The sequence below is a fragment of the Artemia franciscana genome, chromosome 3 (genome assembly GCF_032884065.1).
Source record: "Artemia franciscana chromosome 3, ASM3288406v1, whole genome shotgun sequence".
In the NCBI taxonomy this organism is placed as follows: Eukaryota; Metazoa; Arthropoda; class Branchiopoda; order Anostraca; family Artemiidae; genus Artemia; species Artemia franciscana.
In genome coordinates, this window is record NC_088865.1 from 1592519 (window position 1) to 1612370 (window position 19852).

The 19852-nt window shown below is 36.2% G+C and overlaps 1 protein-coding gene across 2 annotated transcripts in view; it reads right to left on the minus strand.

Annotated features, from left to right (window-relative positions):
• Nucleotides 1–13083, minus strand: part of LOC136024728 (beta carbonic anhydrase 1-like) — a 143574-nt gene extending 130491 nt beyond the window's left edge. For both annotated transcript variants that reach the window (XR_010616891.1, XM_065700157.1), the window contains exon 1: nt 12735–13083. Coding sequence is in view for 1 of the 2 variants with exons in the window: in XM_065700157.1 (XP_065556229.1) it covers nt 12735–12833 (99 nt within the window). In the remaining variant the exon portion in view is untranslated. The remainder of the gene's footprint in view (nt 1–12734) is intronic.
• Between the last annotated feature and the right edge of the window lie 6769 nt (nt 13084–19852).

The following is a 19852-nucleotide window of genomic DNA, read 5'->3' on the forward strand; positions in this document are numbered from 1 at the left end:
TCACGAGGGGGCGAACCCCCTCATATAAGTAGTAAAAACATACGAATATAGAAGTTCGTTACGTAAGTTAATTCGTAAGTTACAAAAACGTTCGTAAATAATTAAAAGTTCTAGTTGCCTTTTTAAGTAGCCGCAAATTGGAGGGTAACTAGGCCTCCTCTGCTCCTTTTTCTCTAAAATTATCCGATCAAAACTATGAGAAAAACATTTAGCCAAAAAAAAAATATATAGGCAAATTTCGTTTTAATTATTCCAGTGTGGAGAGCCAAAATCAAAACATGCTGTAATTCAAAAACGTTCAGAAATTAAATAAATAAAAAATAAGTTTTTTTTAACCAAAAGTAAGGAGCGACATTAAAACTTAAAACGGACAGAAATTACTCCGTATATGAAAGGGGCTGTTCTCTCTTCAACACCCCGCTCTTTACGCTAAATTTTTTTAATGTTTTTAAAAATGGAGTGGAGAGAAAGCGTCAAACTTTAGCGTAAAGAGCGGGATATTGAAGAGAGAACAGCCCCTTTCATATATGGAGTAATTTCTGTTCGTTTTAAGTTTTAATGTCGCTCCTTACTTTCAGTAAAAAAAAATGTTTTTTTATTTAATATATCTTAAAACCATATAACAAATGTATCTTCACAAATTTAGGAAACATCCAATGCGCTAATTCAGCCACATCAAGGAGTTCTCACCACCTGCCAATGATCTATCTTGAAGATGCAATTAAAGAGATTTAAACGAGAAATAAAACCTAGTAAGAGCTGGCTCGACAACTTATGTTTGATAGTATATCTTCCAACTTAAAAAGAACAGAAAATATTCTGTATATGAAAGGGATTGTCCCTCCCTCATCGCCCTGCTTTTTACGGTAAAACTTCGTATAAGAATTCTAGCAAATTCCCTTGGTGTTAAATTTCTCCTGAAAATTTCACCCCCTAGAAACTTCCCTCTCATTGGAAATTCTCCCCGTGAAAAATTTTACTAGCAGAAAATCTCCCCCACTCATAAAATGTATGTATACTTCCCTATAAAAGACTACGTAAGCAACAGACAAAAGGTATGACTTAGACATATTCCCAGGAGGATCGTGGTGTTACGGCAAAACTTCGTGTAAGAATTCTAGCAAATTCCCCTGTTGTAAAATTTGTCATGAGAAATTTACCCCCTAGTAACTTACCTGCCATGGGAAATTCTCCTCGTAAAAAATTTCACTTGCAGAAAATACTCCCGCATTCAAAAAATGTATGTATACTTCCCTGTAATAGGCTACGTAAGCGACGGGCAAATTTAATAACTTAGACCTATTCCCAGAAGGATCGTGGTATCTCGAAAGGTATAATTGTTCGGCCTTTCAACTATTCTGAACAAAAAAATACTTCTACTACTAACAAATTACCGCAGCACCAAGCCCTCTGAGGCCAACACGGCTAAGCTCAGTCCTCTTCCAATCCAATATATTCAAAACGTCCCTCTTTACACTCTCCCAGAAAATTCCCATTTCATTTAAAGCTTTCTTTATGAAATCCTCCCACCCCAACCGTGGATGACCAGCTTTCTGCTTAGCCCTAGACCGCTGGTCAAAAAGGACAATCGTCGGTAATCTGTCATCCTTCATCCGCAAAGCGTGCCCTAGCCATCTTAACCTTTCTCTCATTAGAGCCATAGAAAGCAGGATGCTATCTCAAAATTTTGATTGGACTATTCAGATAAAAAAAATTCTAGTTGTGGATTCCTTCCAGAATTCTTTTTGCATAGGCTACGAATCCACCTCAAAAATAGCCTACTTATATTTGAAGAAAGATCTGTTTTCACTCAAGTTAATTACCCTATTTATTTATCTGACGGTTCAATGAGAGCTGGGATGTTTTGACATTAAAATGCACTGTTGTGAATCATCTCCCTCTCGAGTACGAGTACGAAACAATCAGATAACTAATCGCCTCGCGGGTGATATGCTATTGAATATTTTAAACCCAACAAGGAACCAAATAATTGCACAAGAAACGACAACAGTAGCTTGTTGTCATTTCCTAGGTTAATTGAAATTCATTTGTTTAGCCTGAAACTTTGTGAAATTTTTAATTTCCCAATGGTTTCTTGGGATTTCTGGCAAAAATAGGACGTTTATTAAGAATTAGATACATTTGTGAAGCCTTTTTTGGGGGATTTTACAGCATGCAATTATCCGGTCAAGTCACTGCCCAATTATTAATACGTTTTCTGTCCAACTTTTTACCCTCTTTGAAGTAATTAGCAATTGTACTGTTGTTGTTTTTTTTGTAAAGAGAGTTTGCTTTCCACGGCAAAATAGAATTATCCTTGATACTAGGGCGTTTATCCCCCCTTTTCAGGATAAAGTACAGCTTTTATGGATCAATTTTGGAAACTATTATTTTTCATTAAAATCTACGTTTTTGCATTAGGAGAACTACCCCCTGCAACACCCATATCGCACTGTTAACCCTAAAATTTCCCTTTCAGTGGGATATAATAGATTAATCACTGATTCTAAATCGCTATGAACACAACCTGAGCCTAAAACGTACTTTTGAGGCTCCAGTCTTCTTCCCCCCATCCGCTACAATACTACAAATTAAAGTTAATCTGTATTTTCCGATATACGTGCTTTTTGCATTACTAAATAAAAAATTGCTACTTTATATCTGCTGTTTCGAGGTTCCCCCCCCCCCCCCCCGAAAAAAATTTCTTGCGTACGTGCCTGCTATATATATATATATATATATATATATATATATATATATATATATATATATATATATATATATATATATATATATAAATCCTCCCCATATTCCCCATGAATCCCCATATTTCTTCATGAAATCCTCCCACACCAACCGCGGATGACCAGCTTTCTGTTTAGCCCTAGACGGCCAGCCAAAAAGGACTGTATTTGGTAATAATTCATCCTTTTTCCACAAAGCGTGCCCTAGCCATCTTAACCTTTCTCTCATTACAGCCATAGAAAGCAGGATGCTATCTCAAATTTTGGATTGAAACATTCTGATAAAAAAAATTCTAGCTCTTAATTCCTTCCATATTTTTTTTTTGCATAGGCTACGATTCCAACTCAAACATAGGCTACTCTTGTAGCATACTTATATTTGAAGAAAGATCTGTTTTCACTTAAGTTGTGATCCTTTTTAAGATCATGAGGGATCCCAACGTGCGACAAATATTTTCGGGAAATCGAATTACAAGCTAGAAAAAAAATTTTCTTAGAAAAACAAGTTAGAAAAACAGTCCCCTCCCTCCAAAAATTTCTCCAACACAAAGACGTTTAAAGTATAAAACGTGTGAGATCCAACGTTTAATGTATAAAAAATTTTATGGTCAGGGGAAGTGGGATACGTGAGAGGATGTTTCTATGGGTGAATTTACCACAGGGAAGAGCATTTTCATGAAGAGTTGCTGGATTTTACAGCATTATTTAAAAAAAAAAACATTTTTGGTTACTTTTTAAGTAACCAAAAAAAATCGGAGGGAATCTTCCACGCTCATTTTTCTCCCAAAGTCAACGGATAAAAATTTTGAGATAGCCATTTTGTTCCGCATAGTCGAAAACCATAATAACTATGTCTTTGGGGATGACTTACCATATCTACGTCTTTGGGGAGGGGCTGCAAGTTACAAACTTTGACCAATGTTTACATACAGTAATGGTTATTGGGAAGTGTACCGACATTTTCAGGGGAATTTTTTTGGTTTGGGTGTGGGGTTCAGGGGAGGGGGCTATATAGGAGGATCTTTCCTTGGAGGAATATTTCATTGGGGAAGAGAAATTCAATGAAAATGGCGCATTGTTTTCTAGCATTACTATTAAAAAAAAACAGCAATGAAAATATAAACATGAAAATTTTTTTTCAATTGAAAGTAAGGAGAAGCATTAAAACTTAAAACGAACAGAGATTATTACGCATATTAGGGGTTCTAAAAATACTTTACCACAAAGAGCGAGGTATTTAGGAGGAGATAAATACTTCGCTCTTTATGCTAAATTATTTTTAGTAATTTCAACTATTTATTCTACGGCCTTTCTGATTCAGGGGTTATTCTTAAAGAATTGGGACAAAACTTAAGATTTAGTGTGAAGAGCGAGGTATTAACGAGGGGACAAATCCCCTCATATATATAATCAAAAATATAAGAATATAAAAGTTTGTTACGTAAGTTAATTTTTAAGTTACGTATATGTTTTACAAATAAAAACGTTCGTTAAAAATTAAAAGTTCTAGTTGCCTTTTTAAGTAACCGAAAAATTGGAGGGCAACTAGGCCTCCTTCCCCACCCCTCATTTCTCAAAATCGTCTGATCAAAACTAAGAGAAAGCCATTTAGCAAAAAAAAAAATTAATATGCAAATTATATTTTAATAATTTATGTATGGAGAGCCAAATTCAGACATGCATCAATTCAAAACTTTCAGAAATTAAATAAAAAAAAATAAGTTTTTTGAAATGAAAGTAAGGAGCGACATTAAAACTTAAAACGAACAGAAATTACTCCGTATATGAAAGGGACTTTTCCTCCTCAACGCCCCGCTCTTTACGCTAAGGTTTCTTACTGTTTTAAAAAGTAGAGTTAAGAGAAAGGGTCAAACTTCAGCGTAAAGAGCGAGGCATTGAGGAGAAAAAGCCCTTTCATATGCGGAGTAATTTCTGTTCGTTTTAAGTTTTAATGTCGCTCCTTACTTACCGTTACAATAAACTTTTTTTTTTTAATTTAATATTCAATGAGATCCCAGTGGTCGATTCTTCTCGGCGAGTTTATTTATATTTGGTTATATTGATGTTAATGATAGTCGAAGATCACCCCTTTTCACAATGTCAAGTCTATTGCGATCTTTTGATAACATTTGAGAAACACGACTAAATGCCGCTTCAACAAGATAAGACGTAGGAAAAGCAATAACGTAGAACTGCGCTTTATCCCAGAGCAAAGGGTACTTTGTAGCAATGTCGGTTGTTTTCCATATATTGTACTTTTCACCTTTGAATTTTGCATGCATTATTTCATCACTTTGTATTTCGTTGAGGGGCTCATGCAAAGATATGTCTATAAGGAGCAGCATTAAAACCTCGTTATACCTCACTCTTTCCGCTAAAGTATTTTTAGTAATTTCAACTATTTATTCTACGGCCTTTGTGTTTCAGAGGTCATTCTTAAGGAATTGGGACACAATCTAAGCTTTAGTGTAAAGAGCGAGGTATCGACGAGTGTTGAACCCCCTCATATACGCAATTAAAACATACGAATATAGAAGTTTGTTACGTAAGTTAATTCGTAAGTTACGTATATTTTTTACCAATGAAAACGTTTGTAAAAAATTAAAAGTTCTAGTTGCTTTTTTGAGTAGTCAAAAACTTGGAGGGCAACTAGGCCTTCTCCTTCGCTTCTTTTTTCTCAAAATCTTCCGATTAATTGCAATTAATTAATATGCAAATTTCGTTTTAATTATTTATGTGCGGAGAGCCAAGATCAAAAAATGCATTAATTCAAAAACGTCCAGAAATTAAATACAAAAAAACAAGTTTTTGTAACGGTAAGTAAGGATCGACATTAAAACTTAAAACGAACAGAAATTACTCCGTATATGAAAGGGACTTTTCCTCCTCAACGCCCCGCTCTTTACGCTAAGGTTTCTTACTGTTTTAAAAAGTAGAGTTAAGAGAAAGGGTCAAACTTCAGCGTAAAGAGCGAGGCATTGAGGAGAAAAAGCCCTTTCATATGCGGAGTAATTTCGGTTCGTTTTAAGTTTTAATGTCGCTCCTTACTTACCGTTACAATCAACTTTTTTTTAATTTAATATTCAATGAGATCCCAGTGGTCGATTCTTCTCGGCGAGTTTATTTATATTTGGTTCTATTGATGTTAATGATAGTCGAAGATCACCCCTTTTCACAATGTCAAGTCTATTGCGATCTTTCGATAACATTTGAGAAACACGACTAAATGCCGCTTCAACAAGATAAGACATAGGAAAAGCAAAGGGTACTTTGTAGCAATGTCGGTTGTTTTCCATATATTGTACTTTTCATCTTTGAATTTTGCATGCATTATTTCATCACTTTGTATTTCGTTGAGGGGCTCATGCAAAGATATGTCTATTTCGGCAACATTAACTTCGAAAGGAATTGAAACCTAAATCGGTATATCCATCCCGAGTAGGTCACTAAACCGAGTTTGCATATCCTCATGTATATTTTCCAAATATTCACAATATAATGCAGATCTTCATCTTGCAAATCAATGCTAGCACAGGCCAAACAAGGAAACTGTTCAAAAAATTGGATGGCACCTAGGCCCCCTCCAACGCTCATTTTTTCCCCAAAGTCAACGGATCAAAATTTTGAGATAGCCAATTCGATCAGCATAGTCGAAAACCTTAATAAATATGTCTTTGGGATGACTTACTCCCCCTCAGTCCCCAGGAGAGGGGCTGCAAGTTACAAACTTTGACCAGTGTTTATACACAGTAATGGTTATTGGGAAGTGTACAGTTTTTCAGGGGGAATATTTTGGGTTGGGGGGAGGTCGAGGGGAGGGGGATATGCGAGAGGATCTTTCTTTGGAGGAATATGTCACAGGGGAAGAGAAATTCAATGAAGGGGGCGCAGGATTTTCTAGTATTATTATAAAAAATCAATGAAAAAATAAATATGAAGAAGTTTTTTCAACTGAAAGTAAGGGATAGCATTAAAACTTAAAACGAACAGAGATTATTACATATATGAGGGGTTCATCTCCTCCTAGATACCTCGCTCTTTACGCTAAAGTATTTTTAGTAATTTCAACTATTTATTTTACGGCCTTTCTGATTCAGGGGTCATTCTTAAAGAGTTGGGACAAAATTTAAGCTTTAGTGTAAAGAGTGAGGTATTAACGAAGGGATAAACCCCCTCATATACGGAATAAAAATATAAGAATATAAAAGTTCATTATGCAAGTTAATTCTTAAGTTACGTATATTTTTTACTAATAAAAATGTTCGATAAAAATTAAAAGTTCTAGTTGCCAAAAAATTGGAGGGTAATTAGGCCTCCTCCCCCACCCCTTATTTCTCAAAATTGTCTGATCAAAACTAAGAGAAAGCCATTTAGCCAAAAAAAGAATTAATATACAAATTTCATTTTCATAATTTATGTGCGGAGAGCCAAAATCAAACATGCATTAATTCAAAAATGTTCAGAAATTAAATATAAAAAACTAGTTTGTTCCCTTCTCAACGCCCCGCTCTTTACGCTAAAGTTTTTTACTGTTTAATAAAGCAGAATTGAGAGAAAGAGTCAAACTTTAGCGTAAAGAGCGGGGCGTTGAGAAGGGAACAGCCCCTGCTATTCACGGACTAATTTCTGCTCGTTTTAACTTTTAATGTGGCTCCTTACTTTCAGTTACTAAAAAATAGTTTTTTTTAATTTAATTAACTTGCAATTCAAATCAAAATATGGCTCATTCTTTTTTATATTTTTTTGGCAGGCCACACGACTCTACACAACTGCTCATTTATTTCATTTAACTGCATAATTACACCATGTGCATCTTTTTCATTGTCCTCTAACGCTTTCAACTTATTTTTTACATGCGATTCCAAGAGCTCTCTTTTAAATGCCTCAATATCTTATCTGTTAAATAATTTCTAATTCGTTTTTCTAAACCTACTTTTCTAAACCCCACATTGTAGAAATTTCTTACTCGTGGGACGCGGTCCTGAAACTGCCCAACCTTCAGCTGAAGCTTAATAGCTCTACGATCAGATCTAACTAAAGCTAATGTTCCCATATTAATTGATTCAGGTACAAATTGCGTTTTAATTAGCGCATAATCTACAACACTAGGAGTTGGTCCCGAAAGGCAAGTAATCATCAGATCATGTTCCCCACAAAGCGCCAGGAGCTTTCTTCGCCATATATTTATTTTTGTTATTTCATCCTTGTTACTTCGTGGTATTCTACAACAAATTGGGACAAAATCACCTAAATCTGGGATCAACACATCTAAGATCTCAGCCTCCATACCGGTATTCGCATTAAAATCCCCCATCAACACGCACTCCAGATCTCTCTAACTTTCTTGTATTAACGATAATTTTTCTTCAATAATTTCCCTAGTATTTTCTCGACTGTACGAACTATTCCGTGCACGTAAATTAATTGCTTTGGGAGTAAACCCAAAATTAATTGCTTCCCATATTCAAAACAATTACGCAGTCAAAGCGTTTTCAGATCTACTATTAATTCTCTTACAACTTTCAATAGCAGGTGCTTTGACCAAACCCGAAATGCCACCCTAATATTTATTATTTCTTGATACATTACGCACAAACTTTATTCGTTATCTTTCCGGTCTTGTCGGTTTAAAACCATAACCTGTCATCGGATCTCAAAATGCAATTTAGAAGTCTATTAAAAGTTTAAAAAAAAACTTGGGTTGGTTTATTTTAACTTTAATACCATTTAAGGCTTGCTGGGGGGAGGGGTTGCAAAAAGAAACCTTAAAAAACAAATGTATTTTTAATACGTCTCTTGTGTTGGAGAAATTTTTTTGGGGGAGCAGGAAGGTCTAATCCCTTCATCCTCCTTTATGGGTTCAGTATATGAAAGGGGCTGTCTCCTCATCAACGCCCCCACTCCTTACGCTAAAATTTATCTCTTTGTCACAGTTGTACTTTTTAAAACAATAGAAAACTTTAGCATAAAGAGCGGGGCGTTGAGGAGGGGACAGCCCCTTTTATATACGGAGTCATTTCTATCCGTTTTAAGTTTTAATGCCGCTCCTTACTTTCACGGAAACAAACTTTTTTTATTTAATTTCTGAACGCATTTGAATTAATGTAGATTTTGATTTTGGCTCATCGTAACTGAATAATTAAAACGAAATTTGCATATTATTTTTGTATGGCTAAATTGTGTTTTCAAACTTTTGATCGGACAATTTTGATCAATAAGGGGCGGGGGAGGTGGCCTAATTTCCCTCGAATTTTTTGGTTACTTAAAAAGTAACCAAAAATGTTTTTTTTTTTCAAATAAAGCTGGAAAATCCAGCATCCCCTTTTTGGAAATGCGCTTCCCCGTGATAAATCCACCCCTTGGAAGGATCCTCCCACGTATCCCCCTCCACCCGACCATAAAATGTTTTATACATAAAATGTTGGATTTCACACGTTTTATGCTTTAAACATCTTTTTGTGTTGGATAAACATTTTTTGGAGGGAGAGGGAGGGGACCTAGTCCTGGTTCCTGGGTTCGGTCTTGCTATCATTGATAGCCTATATTTTTATGGCACTTTGTATTAACCAAGTGACATATAGCAATAGCAAATTCTGTCGGTCTGTCGCGGTTTTGCTACTTTAGGCACTTCCAGGTAAGTTAGGACGATGAAATTTGGCAGACGTATCAGAGACCAGACCAGATTAAATTAGAAATAGTCGTTTTCCCAATTTGACCATCTGGGGGGGGGGAGTGGGGGCCGGTTAATTCGTAAAAAATAGAAAAAATGAAGTATTTTTAACTTACGAACGTGTGATGGGATCTTAATGAAATTTGATGTTTGGAAGGATATTGTGTCTCAGAGCTCTTATTTTAAATCCTGACCAGATCCGGTGAAGTTGGGAGGAGTTGGAGGGGGGAACCTAAAATCTGGGAACACGCTTAGTGTGGAGGGTTCGGGATGAAACTTGGTGGGAAAAATAAGCAGAACTCCAAGATACGTTATTGACATAACCGGCACAGATCTGCTCTGTTTGGGTGAGTTGGGAGGGAGGGTTAATTCTAAAAAAAAATAGAAAAAATGAGGTATTTTTTACTTACGAAGGAGTGATCGGATCTTAATGAAATTTGAAGTTTAGAAGGATATCGTGTCTCAGAGCTCTTATTTTAAATCCCGACTGGATCCGGTGACATTGGGGGGAATTGAGGGGGGAACTTAAAATCTTGCAAAACGCTTAGTGTGGAGGGATTGGGGTGAAACTTGGTGGGAAAAATAAGCACAAGTCCTAGAAACATGATTGACATAACCTAAATGGGCCCACTCTCTTTCGGGGAGCTGCGGGTGGGGGGGAGGGTTAATTCTGAAAAATTAGAAAAATGAATTATTTTTAACTTACGAAGGAGTGATCGGATCTTAATGAAATTTTATATTTGGAAGGATATCATGTCTCAGAGATCTTATTTCACATTCTGACCGGATCCGGGGAAGGGGAAGTTGGGGGGCGGAACCTAAAATCTTTGAAAATGCTTAGAGTGGAGGGATCTGGATGAAACTTGGTGGGAAAAATAAGCACAAGTATTAAATACGGGATTGATATAACTGGGACGGATCTGCTCTCTTTGAGGGAGTTGGGGGGGGGAGATTTAATTCTAAAATATTAGAAAAAATGAGGTATTTTTAACTTACGAAAGAGTGATCGTATCTTAATGAAATTTCATATTTAGAAGGACCTTGAAACTCAAATTCTCTTATTTTATATCCCGACCGGATCCAGTGTCATTGGGGGGGGGGCGGAAATCTTGGAAAACGGTTAAAGCGGAGAGATCAGGATAAAACTTGGTGGAAAGAATATGCACAAGTTATAGATACGAGATTGACATAATTGGTACGGATACGTTCTCTTTGGGGGAGCTGGGGATTATTAATTTGGAAAAATTAGAAAAATTGAGGTATTTTTAACTGGATCTTAGTGAAATTTGATATTTAGAAGGAACTCATGTCCTAGAGCTCTTATTTCAAATCCTGACCAAATCTGTTGATATTAGGGGGAGACCGGAATTCTTGGAAGACGCTTATAAATGTCGTAGATACGTGACTGACGTGACCGGACTGGATCCACTCTCTTTGGGGGAGTTAGGTGGTGGGGTTCAGTGCTTTGGCGAGTTTGGTGCTTCTGGACATGCTAGGACGATGAAAATTGGTAGGCGCGTCAGGGAACAGTACAAATTGATTTGATTTCCTTGATTCCCCGATTCGGCCATATGGAGGCTGAAGGGAGGGGAAAAATTAGAAAAATTGAGGTATTTTTAACGCACGAGTAGGTGATAGGATCTTAATGAATTTTGATATTTAGGACCTCGTGACTCAGAGCTCTTATTTTAAATCCCAACCGGCATTAAGCCTCTGATTTTCCTTTTAAAACAATCTATTGATTCTTAGACTTTTGCTAGAGCTCATGCCATATGAGCTCTTGGCTCTTCCGACCTTGTCACAAGTGCCATATGAGCTCTTAGCTCTTGTTTTCATGTGTATCCCAAAATGACCAGTAAATTCAAGAAAAAATTTCAAGAGAATTCAAGAGATCCAATGAATTAAAATCGAATAGTTGCTGACGTCAAACCATGGCTAATCAAACAGTTCGTGGTAACGAACTGTAGTAAGGAGTGACCCGGGTCAATAGTAGCCGAAACTAAAAAACTGAATTTTTATAACAATAGTTACATCAAAAGAATTGCATTTTAATGCTGATTTTAAATACATAAGTTTTATCAAGTTTAGACTTACCCATCAAAAGTTACGAGTTTGAGAAAATTTATAAAAATTTTGTTTATCCAAGCAGCCTATTATGCGCCCCCCGCCCCCAAAAAAAATTCCTGAATCCACTATTTTTTCTCTTAAAATCCAATTTAAAATAACATATTTCTCAAATTTATCCAAAAATAATTAACCTTTTAAAAATTAATATGTATTGAGACAAAGAGCTGATGCATTGAGCAGTTTGAACGGTTTGTATTAAATAATGTATTAAATATAACCGGTTGTATTAAAATAAAGGCCAAACTCCTTACCACTTTAGACCATTTCCACTACCTAGGCCTATGTATGACGCATAATTGTCAAGATTCCCTTTTAATTGCAGGTATTTCTTTGTTCGCAAGTTTATCAAAGCACCTATTATGTGCCCCATCCCCCCAAAGAAAATCCTGGATCCACTATTTTCGCTCTGAAAATCCAATTTGAAATAACAAATTTCAAAACATTAAAATGTCTAATAACGAGACAAAGGGCCTGAGTCATAGATCTCAGCAAAGAATGTCTAAACGGGTTTTTTGGAAGTGACCGAGAAATAGCAAGGCTCTGACTTAGATACTGTATTATTGCGTAATATCTTTGTCAATAGGAGAAACTATATGACGAGTATTAGCTGAACTGATAGCTTTTGCTAAATTCAAAAATATGTAGCGCTGTATAAGCAAAACTATTCAAATTAATGACCTACTTGTTCAAAAAACAGAGACAATTCTAACAGTAGAAAAATCAAATTTCTAGGTGGTATAATAAAGTAGTTATAGTAGATTGAATGTCAAAAAGTGTGAAGAGTGAACAAAGTGACCGAGTACCGGTCGTCTTACCCTATGGATAGACCTGTCATGTAGGTAAATTTCAGGGCTCTCTAGAGGGAGAAGGAGTGGAGGTGGGTACTTTAAAATACCTTCCTGGGATATACTTTAGCCTGTAGACCCAACCCTGAAAGTTTCATTTTCCTAACATAACCCCTTTCTGAGATAGCAAGAAGTCACTCAACTAGAATTTTACCCTAAACATTTACCATAAATTCATTTGCAGAACAAATAGGCTTAGCATACTAATCACAGCCAAATATGTAACCTATTGGAAGCTGCAAGTGAAACACATGGGAAATAAGCATCAGTTCATTTTATAGGCCTAGTCAGATCATTCCAGCAATCCTGGAGAGTAATTAAAATTAGGCTATCTCACAAAATACTTACTTTTGGATTGTCTCTTATCCTTTCAAACTGTTCAACCATCTGTTTCCTGGCACTTTTTCGGTACATCAGAATACCTCTAATAAATTTTTGGATTCCCATTATTTCAATTAGGCTAGGTTTCTGATCTAGCCTATACTGAGGCCTTTTGAAGATTCAAAGGCTAGTCCACTAAAGATAGCTTCTGAGAAGCTAGTTTAATTCAAGTTCGATAACTCCCAGATTTAACAATGATTATCACTCTTTCATGTTAAATTGAGCTTCGATAATGCAGTCTAGAAAAGGCTGTAGAACAGGCGATCTGACGAATTTTGCAGCCAGAGCACCTGTCAACAAGCTTGAAATTGAAAATATTTGCGACATTCGCGACATCTATTATTGCAATTCTTGAAAAGCTAATTCTGGCTGTTTGGCTGTTCTAGAGTTTATCGCAGCGACGCAAAAGTTTGCGTTTCTTTGTGAACCTCCATCCAATTCTGTCGTACGTCTGTTCCGCCAGAAAAAAATCGGTGTCGGAATTGACGCAACAGTAGGAACCAGGGGTTATTGTCTTTCGTTATTTCTATCCATAATAAATTCAAAGGATTAGAAACATCGCCATGTTTTATGCTCTTGATAGTTTTAGCCTTATGTCAGGCTTCAAAGTATTTGTTTTTGCAACTTCAGTCTGCTCTATTTCTTTTTGTGAAGGTAAAAAGGAAGAAAATTCATAATTGGAGGCGCTTTTGTAAATTTTTATGTTTGTATATCTAAATTCCTCATACTTGCCTTCCATAAAATTACGTGCTCCAAGGAGTGTCCAATTAAACAGTTCGTGGTAACGAGCTCTAAGTAAGGAGCTTACTCCTTACTTACAAAGTAAGGGGCTTAGTTACAAAAACTCTAAAAAAAGAACTTTGACACCAATAGATACATCAAAAGAATCAAATTTGTGTGCTGATTTCAAATATGATGGTTTCATTACGTTTAGTCTCACCCTTCAAAGGCTATAAGCCGGAGGAAAATCGCCATATTCTCGAAAAGAGAGGAGAAACCCCCAAGTTACCATTGTTTTAATTTTTGATTTGCTTATAAGCACCTTTTTGGGTACGGCAGCCGAGCTTGTGTGCCACTCAGTGCTTTGGTGTCTTGTTTCTGGGTCTTACAAAAAAAAAAAAAAAAAAAAAAAAAAAAAAAAAAAAAAAAAAAAAAAAAAAAAACAGGGATCGTCGTCAGAGATGACGTAGTTCAAATAAGCAGGTATTTTGACAAGGTCAATCTATTGGTCACCATCTTGATTCTCAGTCAAAGTTCAAAAATTATCGAACACAAACAACATTAAATAACAATCATAATACTGATATATTTTTCCCCTCTTTCGTTAAATTACAAAAATCCACTAGAGGAGCATAAAAAAAGAAGAAAAAAAGGAATAATTAACGATTATATAGTAAAATGACCAATATATTTAACAAAGAAAGAAAAACAATAGAAACTTAAATCAATAGTAAGAAACAGGAAATATCAGACTAACCGACCGCATATAATAAAGGTCTCAGCGGAAATTCTAATATTTTGTGACGCCGGTGTTCAAAACGAGCCGACAATGCCTCCGTCTTCACACATATATCAAAAACACTGTAGATTCTACTAATGTGGGAGTTCTGGAGCCACAGAGGGATTTCAATAAAATAATTAGTATTCCGGTAAATTTGGACTCTGATTTTGTTTTCCATTCAGATTCCTAATGGAATCATGAAAAACACATGCAGTGCAAACAAGGAGTCGTAAAGCCTTTCTAAGGTGTTTATACCAGATTGCCTTTTAATTTTTGTCAGCAGACCATATATTTTATGAAGTTTCTTTTTTAACTTGACATGTTTCTCTTATCAATAAACCAAAAGGAACACCAAAATATTTCAGATGGTCAGATCTAAGAATAGTGATCAAGACAATTTTGAGGGATTCTGATTGGGCCTTTTCATCTGGGTTGGCAATCAGGAACTCAGTTTTCAATGGTCCGATCTTAGACAAATTGACCAGAATAGTTTCAGTAGCTCTTTTCATTGAAAACAAGTCTTCAATGAGAGGAAGCATGTAATCCGTATACGATAGATGATATGGCTAGATGATAGATGACAGATGACAGCTATAGATGATAGACAGTATGGCTATCAATAGCAAAGGTTGGGATATTTCATCGTTGTTTGTGTGAACGGTGTATTAGGACTTCAGTCGGATTTTGAAAATTAACTGACTTAAGACTGAGCCTTGCTTTACCCCAAGCTTCACGGGAATAGGACTTGTTATTCCATTATCAGAATAGATCTGGGCTGTTAAATTATGGCACCAATTCCAACAGCACGCACAAATAAACCACTTGTTCCTATATGTAATAATGTAACTAATGATCATTAATGTAAAATGGAGTCAAAACCTCAGAAATTTAACTGGGCATACGCAAATAGTCTGTTTTATCATCTTATGACGTTTCATTATAGACAAAGCCACAGAATGTGCATTTTCTACTCACGTACCGAGACCAAAGACTACTACCCGAGACTAAATCCAAGGAGACTGAAGCCAACTTCATTATCCCCAAAATCATACTTTTCGTGCAGAAACTGACATATTATATTTTCAAGTAACTTGCTAAAACAAGATATATGGTTAAAGGTCTATAGAAATTGCATTGCGTTGCGTCCTTATTCTTTTTAGACACACATGTGACTAATCTTTCTCATAGTAACTTAGGGACATACAGAGGCGCCATTTGGACCAAATCTTGGGGTGGGCATGAACTCCATCTTGCCCCCCCCCCCCCCCGACTCACTTCGTGTAGCGTAAGAACAAAATGCGGGTTTTGGCAGCACATCGATCGAATATTCAAAATAAAAACGCATTTTCAGCACCCATGTGTTGCTTGGAAATGTACTATAACCGAATTTGGAACTCAGCCACACTGACCTCTAAAATTAATTCTAACATTGAAGATCACAATCAACGAGGTTAAGTGATTAAACTGAAAGTGGAAAATTCAACCAGACTACAGGTTGGCGTTCCTCAGCGAGCAACTTTCTTATTTAAGTAAACAATATGTCGATGAAAGTAATCTTCATTAGCATGCTGAGGGTTGCAACTAAAATCTCGGTTTACCTTCAGCAGAATTCTTACAGATCAAATATATTTACAAAAAGGAAAAACATAACAAGAGAAAAAAATATTACAACACTCAAGGTAACAAGGGGAACCGCTGAGGTTTCATCTTTGCAAAATCATCAACAAGCTGGTTGTGGTCCAATTTTTACTAAATCCTACTCTGCAAACATGAAAAGGAGGTGACTGAGACAATCGTCTCCTGTTGTATACCGCAGGTAGTTTTTCATTATTTCTAGGCTAGAAAACAAACGCTAATTGCTCGCTGTTGTCACAGGAAGTGTGGCAGCAATACAAAGTACTTTATTACTTCTGAGTAAGCCACTGGTAATGCCTGAAGATGATCGACAATGTCTAGAAAGTTCTCCGGTTTTTTCTCCTTATCGATCAAGAAACGCTTGGCAATACCAGCTTGAGATTCGAGAAGAACGTTGTCGATATCCAACTTGCCGTAAAGAGCAGAGATACGCTTGAGCAACTCCGTGTCCATAAACTTTGTTGAGCTTGGATCCAAGGCTTCGATTGTTCTCAGCGCTGGCAAGTTATCTGTGAACCTTCTGTCACATTCGGATAGTAGACGGTCGAAAGTTTCGGAGTGCTCTCGCTTCATTTCATCCGCCAAAGTAATAGTCCGATTTCCAGAATGGATGAAGTTCTTTCCTAGCGTCAAAGTTGTCACAAATTGTTTCAGATTCTTGGTGATCTTTTGAGTTCTAAAGCTAATGGCTATTAATACCTTTATATTTACCTAACTAAAAAGTTAATAGGCTTAATGATGCAAAGTCTTCTACTTCTCTGTGCTCTCGTCTTTAGAGTCTTATTGTAGCGTTGGCCTACAATCTGGGGTTCGACCAGTAGAGGATGTCAAGCGTCTCTAACTTTCATAAGGTTTATGTGTCGAGCATAAAAATGTTTATTTACACATATGACACAGTAATTATACATAAGACAAGGACAGAAACAGAATAAGAACTGACTCGAGTAATTTAAAACGGTGTCTTATATTCACTAAAACAAGGAAATAAACATCGAAACATTTGACAGGAACTGACCTATTTTAATCTGTCAACTTAGAGGAATTACTGTAAAAATTCAGAATTTATACATTTAGGAAATGGGCATTTGACAGAACTCGAGATGTATCTAGCCTACTTTCAGAGATTACAATGATTAATAGCAAATAGCGTAATTACCCCAAGGGTCGTCAGGTAATTACGCTCTTTGGTTAATAGGCGTGCAGTAATTTCAAATCAATTGGACAGAATGGATTATGTTGGACATAATGGATTATTATGGCCGGCAAAGGACCCTTTGCGGTGGAGGCTTGGGCCCCCTGGAAAATCTGGGATGGGCATTTTTCCACCACTGCCCCCCCCCCAAATGGCGCCGCTGGGGACATACTCTTAGGAAAGAATTGGCAGAAATGGAGATGCGAGGTATTCAAACAGCACACGTGTACTGTACTACAAGTGTTTGAATTGCAGACTATCTACTCAAGAAGTTTTACCTATTTTCAAATGGTCGCCCAGGATGTTGTTTGCCTTGAATCTCTCCCTAGTATTCCTTAAAGGCCTTTAATCACATCATCAGTCATAACTTGGTTAAATAGGAAACCTAAAGGTTATTTTGATATTTGACTCAAGATAATTTTTCATTTTATCACTAAACTAAATCGTGTAAAATTGCTCAGTCCAATCGTCGATTCCATTTTTGCCGTTACACTGTCAATGAGCAGAGGTTCAGGATAGTTGACTTGTTTTTACTTCCACTGTTTAAAGAGCAGTGCGAACGGTTTCGTGGTAAAGGTTAGAGTAGTGCTTAATTACCTCATATGGTTTGATCCCACTCAGGGTTGCCACCACAGTAAGTTCCTAAAGTACTACAGTTGTCAAAACTGACTATAGTCATGATGAAATAACACTTTCATGTTATTTATCTCTTACATGTTATTTATCTCTTACAGACTCCAGGCTATACATTCTATAACAAGAATCGTCAGATCAGACAACACGGAGGAATTAGAGTGCATATACGGAGTAATATTGAGGTTTTGGTAAGAAGTGATCTAATGTTATATCAAGAGATGTTATTTGAGCCACTTATTCTTCTGCTTAGGCTGAAACCAAAAGATATTTATGTTGTAGCATTATAAAGACCACCATCTGGGTCCATACCTGTTTTCATGGATCTTTTGGAGAAATTAATTACTAATTCACACCCTTTTTTCTTGCTCGGGGACTTCAACATTGACCTGCATGACATGAATTCGAATACTCCTATAGATTTTCTACAGCTATACATGTCGTACGGTTTGTTCCCTACTAGTAATATTTGTACGCGCGTTACAGCATTAACCTCAGAACTTCTTGATAATATTTTTTTGATTTAAATTTTTCGGATCCAGGAGCTATTGTAACAGATACGTCTGACCATTTTGGGATTTCGGCAAGTTTTAAACTTTGTATCCCGCGAAAGCAAGGTTCCAGATTTAAAATGAGTACATTCCCTGGGCTTAACCAGAATAATCTTGAAAAGTGTAAACAAGAGATTTCAGATATTGATTGGAATAATTTTGTTAAAAATACAGATTATATAAATATAAGCTTTCAAAGATTTTATGATACACTGATTTCGGTTTTGATTAAAACTTATATTGAGGATTGGACATGGTCAAGAAAAAAGGTACCGAAAAAGCCGTGGTTGTCAACTAGTTTGGTCCGGTGTATCAATATGAAAGATAAGTTATATAAAATTCAGTAAGGAATGGAAATGATCCAGTTTGCCCACGAATTTATAAAAATTACAGAAATTCTCTTAACAAACTCCTGAGATGTGCTAAGAAAAAATATTTTGAAAGTAAGTTTAAAGAAGTTTGCTTAAAGAAGCTGTTTTGCCCGATGAGGTTATTACTCGCGATGGGTAAGCTTTGAGTGAGCCAGAAGGTGCCTGTAATGCCATGTCGGAGTATTTTGCAAATTCTGGGGCTAGACTTTCTCACACTACAGCAGCTTCTGATGTTGATGCTCCCCTTGAAACTTTTAGGGGGGCTCCTGTTAATGTATCAACATATCTAAGACCTGTTACGCAAAATGAAATTCGTAAGATAATCTTCGAGATGAAAAGCTGCTTGCCTGCTTAATGCTTACCTGAAACAGGGTTAAGTTTCCTAATTGTCTTAAAATTGCAAGAATAACACCTGTTATTAAAAGTGGCAATTAGAATGATCTGGGGAATTATCGAACAATTTCGTTATTAGCTGTTATTTCCCATGTTCTAGAAAAATGTCTTAATTATAGAATATTTAAGCATTTGAAACGACATAAGCTTTTACATCCAAATCAATTCGGTTTCTGGATAGTTAGAACAACAGAAATGGCGATTTCGTTCATTACTTCGCTAATCAATGAAGCGCTTGATAAGAAGCTTAGGGTAGCTGGTGTTTTCTTGGGTTTAGCTAAAACGTTTGACACTGTTGACCATCGTATATTATTAAGAAAATGTGAATTTTACGGACCAAGGGGTGTAACGTTAAGTTTGCTTCTTAATTATCTTCAGAATAGACAGCAGTATGTTCATTTACATGGAATTTCGTCTAGCAAAAATTGTTTGAATTGTGGGTTCCCCAAGGTTCCGTATTGGGTCCTACTCTATTTTGAATTTTTATTAATGATCCGCCTGATTGTGTTAATGCCCTACTCAGAATTATTGATTTTGCTGATAATGGTCCTAGTGAAACACATCTCACGGATATTATGGATAATGGTAATTTTAACCAGTTTAAATCTGATTTACGTGTGGAGTTGCTCGGTTGGTATGCTTTCGAAAAAGATTAACTACATTTTCAGTGGGTTATTTTTCTGTATTTTTCAATGTGTTGTTTTGGGGTTTTATATTTATATTGTAATTTTTTTTTATGTTGATGTCGGTAGATGGTCTCATGCTCCATACTTTTGCTTTTTTTCATTTTTTATTTTAGCACATCCTCG